At 41.0% G+C, this 18,460-nt stretch overlaps 2 protein-coding genes and 1 long non-coding RNA gene across 3 annotated transcripts in view; 1 reads left to right on the forward strand and 2 right to left on the reverse strand.

Moving 5' to 3' along the window:
• The window catches only part of LOC134669697 (alpha-tocopherol transfer protein-like), a 34,502-nt gene extending 33,598 nt beyond the window's left edge, over positions 1–904 (reverse strand). The window contains exon 1 of the mRNA XM_063527375.1: positions 775–904. The gene's annotated coding sequence lies outside the window, so the exon portion shown is untranslated. The remainder of the gene's footprint in view (positions 1–774) is intronic.
• Positions 905–2,520: 1,616 nt separating this feature from the next.
• Positions 2,521–14,619, reverse strand: LOC134669272 (cytochrome P450 4C1-like). Its single transcript, XM_063526776.1, has 9 exons — positions 14,516–14,619; positions 13,427–13,612; positions 12,094–12,293; positions 11,694–11,742; positions 10,948–11,155; positions 10,271–10,422; positions 9,955–10,093; positions 4,226–4,266; positions 2,521–3,486 (listed from the first exon to the last, which is right to left on the reverse strand). The coding sequence occupies exons 1-9, from the start codon at positions 14,547–14,549 to the stop codon at positions 3,305–3,307; spliced, it is 1,191 nt and encodes a 396-aa protein (XP_063382846.1). The 5' UTR covers positions 14,550–14,619; the 3' UTR covers positions 2,521–3,304.
• A 1,618-nt stretch (positions 14,620–16,237) lies between these two features.
• The window catches only part of LOC134669710 (uncharacterized), a 38,913-nt gene continuing 36,690 nt past the window's right edge, over positions 16,238–18,460 (forward strand). The window contains exon 1 of the long non-coding RNA XR_010098941.1: positions 16,238–17,141. This is a non-coding gene — a long non-coding RNA (uncharacterized LOC134669710). The remainder of the gene's footprint in view (positions 17,142–18,460) is intronic.

Consider the following 18,460-nt stretch of genomic DNA (forward strand, 5'->3'; position numbering starts at 1 on the left):
ACCTACCTACAGACCTAGGTAGGTAAACATATAATCAGACAAAGAATTTTCATGATTGATTCAGTACATGATTATGTGTGGGTGGTGTATTAAAAATCAAATCTCATAAAATATTAGATATTATGTCAAAATAAAGACCATAATTTGGCATGTTACCTCACCCATATGGATAATTTGTATTCGACATTGGATTAGATTTCGTAACACGTGATTCTGACTAATCGAACTCCCTTTTTGTTATAATCGGTCAGATATTGAGGTCAAACAAGTTGTAGAGTCAGACCACGCTATTTCTGCATGCCATTTGCAATGACAAAGTGTTGGAATGTTATGTCAGTCAAATTTCTATGAAAATATGATGTTCATAATTTAATGACACTCCCTCACTTTGTTCTGTTCAAGTCGGTGCAAAGTAAAATTAAATGGACTCTAGTTACTTAGTTGTTTAATGATTCGGCTCAATTTTCAGATTGAATAGATTTTGTAATTTATCAAATTGATCGATGGACTGAAGTAAACATTTATTACTAGGTAAGTAAGTAGCTATTAAGTAGGTACCTACTTACCTATTGTTTATTTGAGTATTTAGACCTAGGACTCTTAACGTAATAAACTGCATAATAATATTAATTCGCATCAAAACGCTGTGTGTGCAAAAATTCCGTAAGTCACAATAAGGTCAGGTTCTCAAGTTGCGAAATTTATCGAGACAATTGAAATGTGATTAAGAATCAAAAATTTTATCGCTTAAAAAATTAATTAAAAAATACTTACTTTACTTAAAAATCACTTTAACTCGACAACAAATAAACTAAAAGGAAACAATAGTAAAACTAAAAGTAAAATCGCGATGTTTTATGTTTACGATAAGTGTCAATTGAAATATCTGTGTCAACCGTCCCACCGCGTGTCACCGCACTGACTGACCGGGCAGACGATCTCAGCTTACAAGTGCTAGGTATGACATACCTACTGCTATTCCCATAGCTTCAACCAGAGTTACTGTAACTGTAACCACCAAGTCGTAGCTATTATGCTTTAAATAATCGATCTCTCGGTGACTGGTTTAGACAACAACAACTCGCTTGTGCCCGGCTAGCTACCGAAATAATATCACGACAAAAAAGTTTTATTTATTTGTTAAAGTGGACCTTTACATTCTTGGATCTTCAAAACTGCCCGTCCACACTTCCGTGTAGGCCTTTAGGGCATTCATTTATTTTTATGAAATTACTTTATACCTAAGTGTAGCGTTTAAGGGTAAATGATACTATTTATCATGTACCTCTATTGTCATGACAACTCAGCGTGAGGATTGTTTTAAATGGTTAGAAATAATCTTATTATTGCCATTATTTTATTTTCTTTGTTTGTTTTGTGGTGGTTACGAAGATTTTTTTACTTGGGGAGCAATGATTTTTCCAAAACTATTAATTTTCGTTGAACATATATTGGAGTCATACATATCGGTAGCTAATCGGGAAGCATTCACTATCATATTGCCGTGCCCTCCCAGGGCCCATGTGAAACAACTATTACCTATGTAACACCTGTGTACTTACCATGGATGCAATAAATATATGAATTATGAATTATGAATCATTGGCCTTCGTGTGATCCTTACCGTACTGAACTCGACAAACACTAATGTAAACACAAAAATCATGAGTCTTCGTTTTTTGACAGTACCTAATATAAAACGCTAGTGTAAAAACGTCCGACGTCGAGGCGTCCGACATGTAATTTTCAATGACAGCTGATTGGTGATCACGGGGTGCTTTTCATAGAAAATGAAGCGCCGAAAGCTCCGGCCCGGTCTAACGTGAGCCATTCTTTATCCGTTTTTCCCTTTGAGGTACAGTCGCCATCATATATATCGGAGCGGCTAAGTTGCTCACAAATATCTGAACACGCCTCTTTTGTCAAGGCGTTAGAGTGCGTGTTCAGATATTGTGAACACCTTGGCCGGTCCGATATATCTGATGGCGACTGTACCTACTTACAGAGTTACAGTAGGTACCGTGCACTTCTTTAATTAGCGGTTTCCATGCGGAAGTCGGAGAAAGGTTATCTCGGAAGAACTTCCTGTAAGGCGTCTTGGCCTTGTTCCGTGTCATATGCCGCCGTCCCAAATTTGGGTCTTAAAGTTTAAGGTCGCATACTCGTCTTCAACTTACCACTTTCCCGGTTGCATCCTTGTGCTGTGCAAGTGTGCAAGATCTGTTTGGCAACTTAATATCATGGATATAATTGTTAGGTTAGTTTGGGTAGGTATACATACCTGAATATAATAGAATAGAATAGAATAGAAAATATTTATTTGCTTAAATACGTAACATAGACACAGTATTCAGTCGACTTAACATCAACATGCAAAATATTTACAAAATCGTACATTAAGGTACATTAAGGTATGAATTGTCCTGGTCCATTTCCTTTACGAATCTCACGATGTTTCTCTTAACCGAATTGGTACCTAGATGGATAGTCCAGGTCATGAATAAATATACTTGCCTAAATATTTATTAAAACTTTATTCCAAAATAAAAATAAGTACAAATGGCGGACTTGAGGTATTAATGCATTCTCTATCAGTCCCATAGGGCGAAACAGATATTTTTTAAGGTGGTTGAACTGAGAATTTTTTTTAAATATATATGCTCACAACACACATAGACCTAGTCCCACATTGAGCTCAATTTTTTTTAAAGATTGTTGAGTAAAGACGGGATGAGTTATTTTACATTGTCGTTGTTAACAAAACGCGCATCTGCCATCTATAGGTATAATTCTGTACCTACCTACTTCTACCTACATACTTATGAGATTAGATAAAATATAGACTCAATCGGACATCGAGAACTGGTTAATATTACTTGTAACTTGAAAAACTTTTGCAGATTTTAAAGCTGGTCCGACCAAAATTACCGTTTCACTTAAATAAAACATTAATATAACTTGAATAAAAGCTTACATCTTATACATATGTATAAAAGAGTTGCAAGAAAGGCAGAGGAAAAGGCGCAGTGACTCAATTTCCTCGTGTTTACGAGCGACATGAACACATTCGGAACTCGAGTCTGATAGACAGAGAGTAGACAGCTAGCAAACCGAAACTTGTCTAGTTAGTTTACTTAGTTTGCTCTTGAAATCGTTGACATTTTCCGTGGCTAGCCAGGGTACATTCCAGTTGATGTTTGTGAATCGTACATGGCTCGAATCCGGTAACTGAGTAGGTAGAGATACTGTGCGTGCGATATCGGCTCCTCGTGAACTCTGGTAAAAACTGTAAAACGTTCATATTCTATTTTTTCCTCTCTTCGACTCTTATAAGGAAGTCATCCGAGGCCTTCATCATGATGTTGTACTTGACGGGCAGCGGGCGCGTCAGGTCCTCTGCGCGTGCGCCGGCCGGTGGCAGCAGCCGGTAGCGTCGGAGCAGATTGGCCAGCGCCGTCTTGGCGGACAGCATCGCGTAGGTAGCACCTGAAACAATGCTTGTAATAGGTCTTTGGTAGGTAGCTGGTTGACGCCGCCTGTGTCCAGCATCATACTCTACTCGTACTTCGCATGACGCATGTCAGATTATATTTTACCGTTCTGTCGCCATGCAGGATCTATGTATCCATGCCAAATTGCAGCTTTCTAGCCTAACGATCACGGAGCAAAGCCGCGATGGACAGACGGTGTAACATGGCAAATCTATAAGGGTTCTTCAGATTAGCTAAAGATACCTATTTGGACAGGGCGAGGTTGCCGCAGTGGTCCGCCCTGACAGCTCCGTCCTGAACACTTGTCCACACTTATCAAAAAAGTTGTGATCTCATATGAACAGCTTTATGAAACCACTCCTGTTATACTGAGACCCTGGCTGTGATAGGAGATTCTCATAATACCTACCATTTGGGCTACCAGTGTATTATCTCACCTCTGACAGAATAGCTGCAACATGATAGGTTGCCGCAACGAGCAATCAGGGAAGCGCTCCGGACGGAACAGAGCTATATCCGCGTAAATCGACGTTCGCAAATTGCGGGCATCTTTCTCTGTCACTAATTACGCCTTCATTGGAGTAAAAGAGAAAGATCCCCGCAATTTGCTAATTTCGGTTTTCGCGGTAGCCTCACAGCTCAGCGTCCGTGCCCCAGATGTGGATCAGGATGGTGAGGTGGACGTCCCTTCCACCAAAGTTGTGCCTAATGCTACATTTTTTATAAAAAATTACCAATGCATCCCCTGATAGAGTAGCTGAAGGGTATGAACATCCCATATAACCATTCCAGTCGCAGAATCATCAAAGTGGTAACTAAATGTCAGATGTGTCGTAACAGAGTCCACACAATGTGTCTAGAATTGTTTCGAAACAAAGTGTCGTCGCCGTGTGTACACTTTTCCGTAACAAGGTGTCGACACATTTGTGTGCACTTTGCGTGCGGTTTGCGACTAAATCTGACAGCAAATTTGTGACAGCAAATGTCAATATAAAATACCTCTTGAAAACCAAGGTTTGTCAAACTACTATTAGAGTCTCGTGTGCTCGTAAGTAATTCTAGTAAGTCATCATGGGCGATGCAAATGATAATAATCGACTAAAACCATATAAACACCCAACACCCGTCAACCTTTTACAGAAAAGTTTTTAAAGAAATGCAATAAGCTACTTAGGTCAGCCAACGAATGCTCAAAAAAGTTGTAGAGGGAAATGCTCGGAACACAATTTTTGACTCTGTAACTTGGTTTGGACAAGTTAGGAGGTGAACATATCAAAAGTCCCCGGCCGTCCCGTAGCCCTTGAGCGGGGGGAAGAGAGGGGGCTTTGAATGTCCCATTTTCCAGTTTTTCGATTATATCTCGGAAACTATGCATCTTAGCGACATGGCCACTTATACAAAATGAAAGTTAATTTAATTTGTTACAAGTTTATTCAGTCAATTTTTTCGATATGTTGAATAGTTTTTGAGATATCCGCTCTTGAAAGTTTATTTAGGGCTCTCGATTTTATCTTGATATATCTACATCAGTGAAGGTGCTAGGCCGTGTATGGTATCGTTTTCGTATAAATCTGGGTTGCTGAATCCATTTAAGGTATCACATTGAAACCATTCCACAAAATTAAAAAAATCTTTTTAGGGTTCCGTACCTCAAAAGCAAAAAACGGAATCCTTATAGGATCACTCGTGCGTCTGTATGTCTGTCTGAATACACAAAATAGTTCTTTACCTATAGATGACAGGAAAACCTATTAGAAATGTGCAGTCAAGCGCGAGTCGGACTTAATGTACGGAACCCTTAATACGCGAGTCCGACTCGCACTTGGTCGGTTTTTTTTAAACTCCTCTTGACGCTTAACCGCTGAACCGATTTCGTTAAAATTTGGTATAGAAATAGTTTGCGTCCCGGAACAGGACATAGGATAGATCTTATAACCAAAATCATCTTTTGAAGGTGTGAAAAGTGGCGTGGAAATTTGTACGGGAAATCAATAACCGCTGAACCGATTTATATTAAATTTGGGATGGTCTACATCTTTGATTTAGTTAAAAATTATAAAAAAAACATGACTTCAAACCTAAACTTAAACAGTATTAACTTCAAGAAGTCAATTCTGAATTCCCCCCTACACCTCATTTCACACCTTTGAAGGATGATTTTTGAGATAACTTATTATGTCCTGTCTCGGGACTCAAAATATATGTGTACTAAATTTAAATTAAAACTGTTCAGCAGTTTAAGCGTGAAGAGGAGTTTAAAAGAAAGTAAGTTTATATGTTTTTACTTTGGAATGGTGTCAATGTGATACCATAACTAAGCGGTGAGTGCGTGCGACTTGCAATCTAGAGGTCGCGGGTTCAAACCCCGGCTCGTACCAATGAGTTTTTCGGAACTTATGTACGAAATATCATTTGATATTTACCAGTCGCTTTTCGGTGAAGGAAAACATCGTGAGGAAACCGGACTAATCCCAATAAGGCCTAGTTTACCCTCTGGGTTGGAAGGTCAGATGGCAGTCGCTTTCGTAAAAACTAGTGCCTACGTCAAATCATGGGATTAGTTGTCAAGCGGACCCCAGGCTCTCATGAGCCGTGGCGAAATGCCGGGATAACGCGAGGAAGAAGAAGAAGTGATACCATAACTAAATTTGGTACTGCGAATTTATACGAAAACGATACCAAACATGGCCTCGTAGCTTTACTGTTGTTGAAGTCAAAATAAAATTGAGAGCCCTAAATTCTTATTACTTGACCAAACTTGTGTAGAAGGAAAAGGAAAAATAAAAGTCTTCGGCAGGAATATAAGACACAAATATATTTTTTTTTATGCGTTACTATTTCAATTATCAAATATAAACATACCTAGATTATATTATTCTAGTGAGATCCTCACAGATAAACAAAAACATTTACTTAAAAAATTACAAGGTCGAAATGTCACGGAACTTGTGAGAGTAATACGTGAAAAATAAAAACTTTTATGACAAAAAAATCTGGACACAATTTAAGAAGCATCCAATTGCGTCGAGGAATCATCTGTATTTTTGCTTGTTTCATTACCTCCTCGCTTCTTTTTTTGTACTTTGTATTCTGTAGCAATTTGTTAGATCTGAAAATAAAGATAACTTGCGTCGTCACGGATGTCGATTTATAGGTTTTAGGGAGTGCAGAATTCGAAAACGATGATCATTTTATAATCCAAGATGGCCGCTACGTATTTTGTCATAAAAGTCGTCATGGATATCGTTTTATAGGTTTTAGGAAGTCCCGATTTCGAAAATGATGACCAGTTTGGAATCCAAGATGTGTGCCGTGCACTTTGTCATAAAAGTCGTCATGGATATCGTTTTATAGGTTTTAGGGAGTGCAGAATTCGAAAATGATGACCATTTTGGATTCCAAGATGTCTGCCGTGCACTTTGTCATATAAGCCGTCATAGATGTTGATTTATAGGTGTTAGGAAGAGCAGATTTCGAAAATGATGACCATGACCAACAAAACGACATCCATGTCGACTTTTAACATAGTGCATGGCCGCCATCTTCGATTCCAAAATAGTTATTATTTTCGAAATCTGCGCTCCCTAAAACCTATAAAATGACAGCCATGACGACTTTAATGACATACTGCATGGCCGCCATTTTGGATTCCAAAATGGTCATCATTTTCGAAATCAGGGCCCCCTAAAACCTATAAAACGACACCCATGACAACTTTTATGACATAGTGCGTGGCCGCCATTTTGGATTCCAATTTGGCCATCATTTTCGAAATCTGCGTCCCCTAAAACCTACAAAACGACATCCATGACGACTTTTATGACATAGTGCATGGCCGCCATCTTGGAATCCAAAATGGTCATCGTTTTCGAAATCTGCGCTCCCCCAAAACCTATAAAACGACACCCATGACGACTTGTATGACATAGTGCATGGCCACCATTTTGGAATCCAAAATGGTCATCATTTTCTAAATCTGCGCCCCCCAAAACCTATAAAACGACACCCATGACAACTTTTATGACAGTGCATGGCCGCCATTTTGGATTTCAAAATGGTCATCATTTTCTAAATCGGGGCCCCCTAAAACCTATAAAACGACATCCATGACGACTTTTATGACATAGTGCATGGCCGCCATTTTGGAATCGAAAATGGTTATCGTTTTCGAAATCTGCGCCCCCCAAAACCTATAAAACGACACCCATGTTAACTTTCATGACATAGTGCATGGCCGCCATTCTGGATTCCAAAATGGTCATCATTTTCGAAAGCGGGGCCCCCTAAAACCTATAAAACGACATCCATGACGACTTTTATAACATAGTGCATGGCCGCCATTTTGGAATCCAAAATGGTCATCGTTTTCGAAATCTGCGCCCCCTAAAACCTATAAAACGACACGCATGACGACTTTTATGACATAGTGCATGGCCACCATTTTGGAATCCAAAATGGTCATCATTTTCTAAATCTGCGCCCCCCAAAACCTATAAAACGACATCCATGACGACTTTTATGACATAGTGCATGGCCGCCATTTTGGAATCGAAAATGGTTATCGTTTTCGAAATCTGCGCCCCCCAAAACCTATAAAACGACACCCATGACGACTTTTATGACATAGTGCATGGCCGCCATTTTGGATTTCAAAATGGTCATCATTTTCTAAATCGGGGCCCCCTAAAACCCATAAAACGACATCCATGACGACTTTTATGACATAGTGCATGGCCGCCATTTTGGAATCGAAAATGGTTATCGTTTTCGAAATCTGCGCCCCCCAAAACCTATAAAACGACACCCATGACGACTTTTATGACATAGTGCATGGACGCCATTCTGGATTCCAAAATGGTCATCATTTTCGAAAGCGGGGCCCCCTAAAACCTATAAAACGACATCCATGACGACTTTTATGACATAGTGCATGGCCGCCATCTTGAAATCCAAATTGGTCATCGTTTTCGAAATCTGCGCCCCTTAAAACCTATAAAACTCATAAAACCCAAACCTATAAAACCCATGACGACTTTTATGACATAGTGCATGGCCACCATTTTGGAATCCAAAATGGTCATCATTTTCTAAATCTGCGCCCCCCAAAACCTATAAAACGACACCCATGACGACTTTTATTACATAGTGCATGGCCGCCATTTTGGATTTCAAAATGGTAATCATTTTCTAAATCTGCGCCTCCTAAAACCTATAAAACGACACCCCTGACCACTTTTATGGCATAGTGCATGGCCGCCATTTTGGATTCCAAAATGGTCATCATTTTCAAAATTGGGGCCCCCTAAAACGTATAAAACGACATCCATGACGACTTTTATGACACAGTGCATGGCCGCCATTTTGGATTCCAAAATGGTCATCATTTTCGAAATCCGCACTCCCTAAAACCTATAAATCGACACCCATCTCGACTTTTATGACAAAGTGTTTGGCTACCATCTGCATGCAAGACATTTCTATTATTTTTACGTACAAAAATGGCCCCCTGTCAACTTCCAACCGAGATTTAATCGATAATTTATTCGATTAATGTTCAGATTAATTCAATTTCAATCTATGTTAGGTCGACTAAACTAATCGTGAAAATTTGAGGATTAACTTTTTTTATTCCATTAATTAGTCGAATAAACAGTTAATCTATTAAGTCCCATCTCTGACCACGGCATTTTTACACTTTGAGAATATCTGAAAACAAATGAACACAAGGAGCCATTTTGCAAATCCAGTAACTTTGTTATTACTTTTGACAGCGCGTGTCATGTGTCTACACAGAGTCGACACAAAGTCGAAACATTTGCGACTACTTTGTGACTGCAATATTTCTCAGCCTTAAACCATATTTATACATCATAATTAACAAGTTTCGTAGTATGTAAAGCGTTATTTCTGTTATTTAAGTATAGTATACGCATCGAAGTACTAAAAATGCATCAAATAATATATTTATGAACACAAGCACTGAGAAGTAAACAATTTCATTTCCGGCTAAACTAAAACAATGTGGTGGCGCGTTGATTATATTACACTTAGTTTATCAAATCACTCGAGCAGTTTAATTCCCCATAATAATTTAAGTCCTATTGTAATATAAATGCAAACAATATATAATTACGTCTTGTAATCCGTTTTAGAGATGGCGTATTAATGTCACTTATTTTTATTTAACTATTTTTCCATCTGACAGTTTCCATTTGACAGGAACAAAATGAACGAATGAACGAATGATTTTGGCATAAAGTAGTCGCAAACCCGAAACAATGTGTGCACACGGCGACCACACTTTATGTCACTTTGTGTCATGTGTCGACCCTTCCCCATTTCTGGTAACTGTGTCGACACGGCGACGACTCTGCGACTGGAATTGTGACCGAAACAGACGGTGTCGACACAAGATGTGTCTACACCGCGTCGTAACGGCGACTGGAAATGGTTGTATGGGATGGCAGGGTGCCGCAGCGGGCCCTCAAGGAACCGCTCCGGACGGAACAGCTCGGCGTCCGCGCCCCAGTACGACGGGTCGCGGTGCGTGCCCCAGATGTGGATCAGGATGGACGTCCCGTCTACCAAGGTTATGCCTGATGCTACAGAAAAAATATAGTGATATTATTGCCTGAATTGTTACTTGTCGTGTTGACAACATTCACAACATGTTGAGTCAATCTCAAGTCAGGATATATACCCACTTATAACTTCTAGACTCGATATGGTTAAAACTTTGGTCGGTATTCCAAAAGTGTATGAAGTTTCAAATATCTTACGTAGCGCAACATCGTTACGGACTTCCCTCGCCACTATCGGCACCGGTGGGTACAGGCGCAAGCTCTCCTTGATAACAGCCTCCAGGTACTTCAGCCGGGGCAAGTCTTCTGGAGTCACCGCACGGTCAGAGTCTCCGAATACTTCTTGCAGTCTGGAATAATTTCAAGCATAACGCTCCTAAATAAAATTGCTAACAGACTTAGGACGAGTTGGTCGGTCAAGAGGTGGGGAATCGGACTACAAATATATGCCCTCTGTGTGCGATGTCCTCCAAACAACTCAACACATGTGGTAATGCTCTTGCACAATGTGCACTGAAGAAGATCTCTTGAAAGCTACACACCGTATGACAGAAATGGCAAAACATCGACAAAGGGAAAACTTCGATTTTAGTCATTTGACCCCTGCACACTAGTTCACATGCGAAAGAAGAACAAGATGACTTACCTACCCTTAACTAGTGTTTTTGAATAACGCTCATTTCGCTTTTTAAAGACTCGAACCTTTAAGACTCTCGAGGCTTAACGCCTCAAAGGCGGCAAAGATGATTTCTTACATCCATACGCGTAAAATAAATAAATACAATTCTCAAATATAGTCTAGTCATCAAGACTTACGAGTCTTGAGGATTGCAGTCTTTAACCTAAAAATAAGCGTTATTCATAAAACTGCTTACTCTTGGTGCACTTTGGCTTGCACATCAGGATATCGGGACAGCAAGACGGCGGTAAACGAAGCGCCCACGGCAGACGTATCATTCCCGGCTACGGCCATGACGATGATCTCTTCGCGAATTTCTATGTCCGAATATCCTTTCTCCAGTCCACCGGAAGTTTGTATTATCGTCTCAAGAAAATTTATCAAACCGTTGCTATTGTTGTTTTCTAAAACAAATGAAGGTTTCGTGGAAAGAAAGGGAAGAAGTACCTACCTATAACTCCTATTTGTGCGTTCTCTCGCGCGAATCCATCCGGATACCTACTTGTTGAAGTCGCGCAAGATGTATGGAGGCGCACGCGAGAATGCAACTCGTGTTAGCAGGTCTGATGTAAAATTAAATATGGTGGATGAGTAGCTACATTTTTGCTGATAGCAAAGCTGTGTCAGTCGATGTTTTTTATTTCTTGTAGTTTTTTTGTATTATTATTGCTAATATCCGGTTGGATCAAAGATGGCGGCAAGAGAGTTGAGGTACTTAAGGCAGGAGAGGAGCTAGATAAAGTACGAATTGCAATTTTGCGAATGGCTGATGCACTAACGGTCTGACGTCAACTCTGGTGCCAATATGCGATACCTACCCATACCCATACAAGTTACCTATATGATAAGACGAGGTCGTCCTTATTTTAGTACCTACAGTTTTTAATTACCTAAGTAGGTACAATAAGTATTATCTACGCTTCACACATTGCTATGACTTACTGTATTTTAACCCGTCAGTTGCAAATTGCTTGCGTTTCTCTTGTATAATCTGAAAATTAATAAAGTTGACTTGAGTAATTCGGTCATTTTGGAGCGTCTCCAAGACCAGGGAAATAACGAAACGGGTATAGGTACGGACGGACAAACTGATAACTGACAAAAAAAACGAAATGTCACTGTGTTCATTATCAGTACGAGTATGTAAGTACTTTCAACATTTAATCTGCCATTTTTCGTTTCTTTTTTGCCTAAATTTAAATAGAAGGCCAGGAATCAGGAATGTCAGTAAAACCACTCCAGGGCACATGGAACACTAGCATCGAATTTTCATACTTTCTCCTGCACCGTACCAAATGCGCTTCTTATTAAGTATCAAGCAGCACTTGCAGGCCACACTCACCTCATCTATATAATCATAAGCCCGATGCTTATGAAATAAAAACTTCTTGTACTCAGGCAGTTTCTTGTAGATGAAGTCGGAGTGAAGCCACGGTAGTAGCACGCGCTTCGTCACCATTTCTGCTACTTCGTTTATCGAGTCGAGAAAGATGCGGTCGGCTGGGTTCTCTTGAGAATTCATTTTATGCCCCCCTGCGGTTTCTGAAATGTTATTAAAATATTTTTACCGGGGTTTAGCTACTATACGTTATTTACAAATTTCGATTGCGTAATTATGCGACCCGGAATTATGGAATTCTGGACCCGGGTATGTCCTTAAACTACGTCCAAGACCACTGGTGGACGGGCAGCAGCGTCCCTCAAATTCGGTGTACTCGACTGCGATCGCCAAACCGCCTGCCAAGCGTGGCGATTATGGCATTCACCCCCCAAAAAAGGGGGAGGCCTATGTTCAGCAGTGGACGTCTTATGGCTGAGATGATGATGATGATGATGATGAATTATGCGATTGTATTCATACCTAAGGGTCTAGTCTAGTCAACTCTATCCTCGTAAGTAAGTCCCCGCGTACTTGTGCAAGTACTTACAAATTAAATTCGAGTTATGCACTCTTATAGAAATATGTAAAAGAAAGTTCCAAATTCAAAAGCGCAAAAATTGGCTTGGGTCTTACGAGACTACGGAAAATGGCATTTCTGCGCAGTTGCAGCAGCAGCCATAGAGTTGACTAGACACTGACGCTCGAGAAACGCTAATGTGGGGTAGCTGAAGTGTAAAAAATGGTACCTTTTCAAGTACCACTACTTTTTTGCTAGGAAATTTTTGTTTTGATGTGAACACAGAGTTGACAGATAGAGTGGTAAGCTCACTAAAGACAAAACAGTGACTTAATGACAAGCCGATTTTGCAAGCACACACAGTAAGGTAATCTATTCTCTGGCTTAAGTCATTTATCGTCCAGCCCTCAAGTTGTGAATGCACGAGCGTGTAAAGGGCAGGCCACGCCGGCTGCGTGTACGAGACGTGCTCTAAAATGTTGTAGGTAGCCGCGCACGGACGCGTCAAGCAAGCGGTGTGTGTAAAATCAGTTTTTAAACTCTTTTATAACCATTTTATAACCAGTTAACTATCTTTCAACCCTGTCATTTATTTACAAACAAGATATATACAGTACTAAAATAAATTAATAACTAGCTTTAATCTAAAATAGGCCCTTGAGGCATTGTACCATGGATGCTGGCGGCATTTCCTCGCTGTATCGCAATGCTGATGCACAACGTGCGAGGTCCAACCCTGTCATATGTATATAGGTACCCTGTAGATATGGATATTACCGCAAACCGTGTCAAAAGAGTAGGTCGTCATGTATTTCCAGATAGGGAATTCTCCGGCTCCGACTTCGGCGCGCATCAGATCGACCATAATGGAACTCTTTTCGTTGAACAAAGGTACTATGTGGTGCAGGTTCTTTAGGTTAAAGAAAGGTGCCATAATTTTGCGACGACGGTGCCAAATGTTTACTGCAAATAACAAATTGATGTCGAACTTAAACAGATATGGCCCATGGCCCAAAAGCAAGGAGAAATTGAATTAGGTACGTAGATAAAAATATAGTTGATCTTATTCTACCTAGCAATGCACTCACGAGAACTTTTCAAAGTTGCGAAACTTTCCACATGAGAATTTCTCGGTAACTTCTGAGAATGTTCTCGAGAACGAGAATTTATTTATTTATCGTAGTTTATACCATGAATATTCACGATAGTTTAGGTGTAGTCCCCCCAGAAAATTCCAACTTTTGGTCTACCGCTTCCGGTCAGAAAAATGTATGACGGCCCGGCCAAACGGTCAGACCTAGGTGGGGGGTGCTCGAGTTGCTCGACCAACTGTCATAGAGGGACCATGGCAGTTTTTGACGCCGCCATTTTTTTTTTCAATACCTATGGCCAACTTTTTTTTAATTTATTCAAGTTTGTCCTAGTGCGCTGAAATTTTGGCCACGAAAACTCGGGGTCCCCTAGATACGTACGAAATTATTTTTTTGAAAAATGCTACAATTGTGGGAAAACTGGCCACTTTTATTTTGTATGGCAACTTTTAAACGGTGCGTGATAGGTGGAAGGTGCTCAACCAAATGTCATAGAGGGCCCCAAGATAAAACAAACTGAATTTAAAAAAATCTAAATGGCCGACTTTTTTTTAATTTTTTCAAGTTGGTCCGAGCGCGCTGAGATTTGGCATGGCGGGAGATAGAGGCCTCTAGATTCCTATGAAAAAAAAAATTTTTTTTGAAAAAATCCAAGATGGCGGAACAATCATTTCCATGTTGCAGGAATGTTCTGAGAACATTCTCGAGAACGTTTCCGCTTTTTGGGAATGTTCTGCAATTTGTACATTGCTAATTCTACCTGCAACTATTTTACCTGGAGCAAAAATTAATCCGTTGCCTATGACCATCCTCGTACACCTTAGTGTGGTCTCGTCTTTATCTAAGCAAGCTTTAGTCACTACTTCGATAGCTGTAGGGTCTGTCATGGCTAGAAAACAAAACAAAAATAAGTCGACGGGTGCAATTTATTAAACATATACGTATTTAATAGAGTCAGACCTCTTAGTCTGTGAGTTAAAGATATAATCAGACCGTAAAAAGTCTGCAGCGATTTTGATAGCCCACGCAGTGCAAGTGTCATTTTAAACGTCGAACTTGTATCAAATTATGACGTATACATAACACTTACACTGCGTGGGCTATCAAATCCGCTGCAGACTTTTATTGGTGCAACTATAACTGTGCAGTGATTGTTATGGCACAGACGTGCAACTCATCCAGGATTTATTTTAAAAGTCAAACTTCTATGAAATTAGGGCGTTAAAAGAACACTTGCACGTCTATAAAATAAAATAAAATTGTATTAAAAAAAATATTCTATAATTCTTGCTATCTTATCTTATCTTGGTCTTACCCTAAAACTGTCATCAATGAAATAAATACTTACTAATAAACAATCTATTGGCAAGCCATATACTTGCAAGCCCACCTTGTTGGTTAGTTACGCGACCTATCTTTTGCAAAGAAAGCATTAGATCTGAAAAATAACAATTATATATATTATAATCATAGATGTAAGTAAATTGAGGTAGATATGGTACCAGGCGCACGATCGTGAGCCATTAAATATAGGTTCCGGAACCTATATTTAGTTAGTCGTATAGGTGACGCCAACCTGTCAAGTTGTCAAAATCGTTGGATCAAATTTTAGTTTTGTCAACTATGAACGTCACCCGTCTACATAAATAAAAGGTCATTGATTATAATCCAGTAACTTTGTCGAATTTTGTAACCTGGCTATTTTGCGTCAAATCCGAACGTAGTTCTGATTTTTTGCAGGCTTGTTTATGATGTTGGCCCAATGAATAATCCAAGTGTGACCTCGAGCGCCGAACGCAACTTTGTCAAAAATCGAATAAACCGCATTTATTTTTTAGATTTGGGCGATTATAACCCTAAAGTACTAGTTTTGATAGTAACTTCCTAGGGCGTTTTTAAAGTAGACTAAATTTGCTACAATACGAGTAAGACACTAGAATTGTCTCTGTACATCTAATATTTTCCGAGATAAAGCCTTTTAAAATTTTATAATTTTACATCAGTTCTTAGCTATAATAGCTTGGATTGTTCATTGGGCCAACATCATAAACAAGCCTGCAAAAAATCAGAACTACATAATATATTATAGCGATAAGTCCGCCTGTTGTTACCTACTCATTTAAGTCCTGTTTTTTTTTCTATTATGTACTTTTCTTTAGTAGTGCACAATAAAGAATTTTATTATTATTTTGTGTCTCCTTTTGGATTTCACGGGCCTATAAATCCCGGTCTTTTGATAGGCTTGCGTGGGGATATAGATCCAACACGTAGAGGCCCCTTGGAGAGCTTTTATTATTATTAATAATGTGTATGAATATTAAATTATAACAATTAAATGATATATAAATAATTGCAATCTATTATCTTTATAAGTTGTGACTGTAATTAACAAATAAGTTATATGTAAATAATGTCTTAGTTATAATAATTGAATAATATGTAAATTGTGACCTGTAATTTATCATTACCAATAAAGGATGTCTATGTCTATGTCTATGTCTATTATTTGTATGTCTTTCCATATCTCGGGACCATGGGGTCCCGGACCTTTGGGAGGCATGCGTGGGGCCGAAGCCAACAGCACAGAGGCCCTTTAAGACAAGTTTGATGTTATGTAATACACCAGCTAGAACCCATTCACGGGTACAAATAGATACCCGTAAATCGGTCCCAGCTGGCATAGGAGCTATTGTAAATGCAGTGGAGAAGAGTGCCGGTTATGGTGTTGAAATTTGGCTGGTCAAAAGATTGGGCTATTGCCGAGAGGTCCGGACACCTGCCATAACAAAGCTTCTACACGTTATCGAGGCAGGCGGTGACTTGCCACTAACTAGATGGGCCCCTGAAACTGTCGACGTAAAGACGACCAGGAGCAACACTGGTGTAAGCGGCTCAGGGGTGTCGAGAGGTGTGCGCCGCTTTCTACCCAGTGGCTGTTATAACAGCCACTGTGCCAACTCGCGTCTTATGCATGTTTCACTTCCACCCCTGGAGCATATAGCTCTAACGACTCCTCTCTGGACGGCCAATGAAGGCAAGCCAGAGCTGAGAGTCCTGCGGGTCCCCTTGGGGTCCACTCTGACCGACAAAGACACGCCGGAGACGGAGACCCTGACCGACTCTCGGGAGCACTCGGGTCCGTGGGGTCGTTACTCCCCAACAGCTCGCCACAAGCTGCCCTGCGGGCTTATTATTATTATTATTTTGTGTCTCCTTTTGGATTTCACGGGCCTATAAATCCCGGTCTTTTGATAGGCTTGCGTGGGGATATAGATCCAACACGTAGAGGCCCCTTGGAGAGCTTTAATGTCATGTAGAACGCCTGCTGGAACCCGTTCACAGGCGCAACAATAGACACCCATGAACCGGTCGCAGCAGGCATTGGGACTATTGTAGAAAAAGTGAACAGTATACCGGTCTATGGATTGATGTTTGGGTGGACAATGAGACTGGGCTATTGTAAAAGAGGTCCGGACACCTGCCATAACAATGTTAACACCGTCATCGAGGCAGGCGGTGACTCGCCGCTGACTAGATGGGCCCCTGAAACTGCCGTCACGAAGACGACCAGGAGCAACATCGGTGTGAGCGGCTCAGGGGTGTCGAGAGGTGTGCGAGCTAATTGTAAATGCAGTGGAGAAGAGTGCCGGTTATGGTGTTGAAATTTGGCTGGTCAAAAGATTGGGCTATTGCCGAGAGGTCCGGACACCTGCCATAACAAAGCTTCTACACGTTATCGAGGCAGGCGGTGACTTGCCACTAACTAGGTGGGCCCCTGAAACTGTCGACGTAAAGACGACCAGGAGCAACACTGGTGTAAGCGGCTCAGGGGTATCGAGAGGTGTGCGCCGCTTTCTACCCAGTGACTGTTAACAGCCACTGTGCCAACTCGCGTCTTATGCATCTTTCACTTCCACCCCTGGAGCATATAGCTCTAGCGACTCCTCTCTGGACGGCCAATAAAGGCAAGCCAGAGCTGAGAGTCCTGCGGGTCCCCTTGGGGTCCACTCCGACCGCCGAAGACACGCCGGAGACGGAGACCCTGACCGACTCTCGGGAGCACTCGGGTCCGTGGGGTCGTTACTCCCCAACAGCTCGCCACAAGCTGCCCTGCGGGCTTATTATTATTATTATTATCTCCGTTTTAAAACTCTCGGGTCTTTCGAGCCCGGTCATTTATAAGGCGTGCGTGGGGATATGGATCCAACACGTAGAGGCCGTTTGGAGAGATTTGATGTCATGTAGAACGCCTGCTGGAACCCATTCACGGGTACATCAATTATTATTATTTGTATGTCTTTTCCATATCTCGGGACCATGGGGTCCCGGACCTTTGGGAGGCGTACGTGGGGCCGAAGCCAACAGCGCAGAGGCCCTTTAAGACACTTTAATCTAAAAGCAAGGGATACACGTGGCGGATACCATCCCCGAACGCACAATGTGATACATCCGGAGATGGTCCCCGCCAGGTGCAAAGACTATTGCAGTACAGCACTTTTGTGCTGCGATGGGAACTAAGGTCATAGGCTATAGATTTGAAAGTTGGATGGACTGGATAATGGGCTATGGGAGAGACTAGCGGACACCTGCCGTGACAATCAGTCTCAAAATTGTGTAAGACAGGTGGTGACTCGCCTATCGCTTGAGTGGGCCCCGCAATGGCCGCACGCACAGTGCGACAACAGGGCAACACTTTGGAGTGGCTATGAAGTTGTTGAGA

This window comes from Cydia fagiglandana, chromosome 12 (assembly GCF_963556715.1).
Source record: "Cydia fagiglandana chromosome 12, ilCydFagi1.1, whole genome shotgun sequence".
NCBI lineage: Eukaryota > Metazoa > Arthropoda > Insecta > Lepidoptera > Tortricidae > Cydia > Cydia fagiglandana.

Excerpts from the sequence above, each read along its gene's own strand:
- LOC134669272 (XM_063526776.1), bottom strand. The coding sequence starts at position 14,549 with ATGGTCATAGGCAACGGATTAATTTTTGCTCCAG. Across the intron at positions 11,743-12,093 it reads CTTATGATTATATAGATGAG|ATTATACAAGAGAAACGCAA; the intron begins GTGAGTGTGGCC and ends ATTAATTTTCAG. Across the intron at positions 10,423-10,947 it reads CAAGCCAAAGTGCACCAAGA|ACTGCAAGAAGTATTCGGAG; the intron begins GTAAGCAGTTTT and ends AAATTATTCCAG.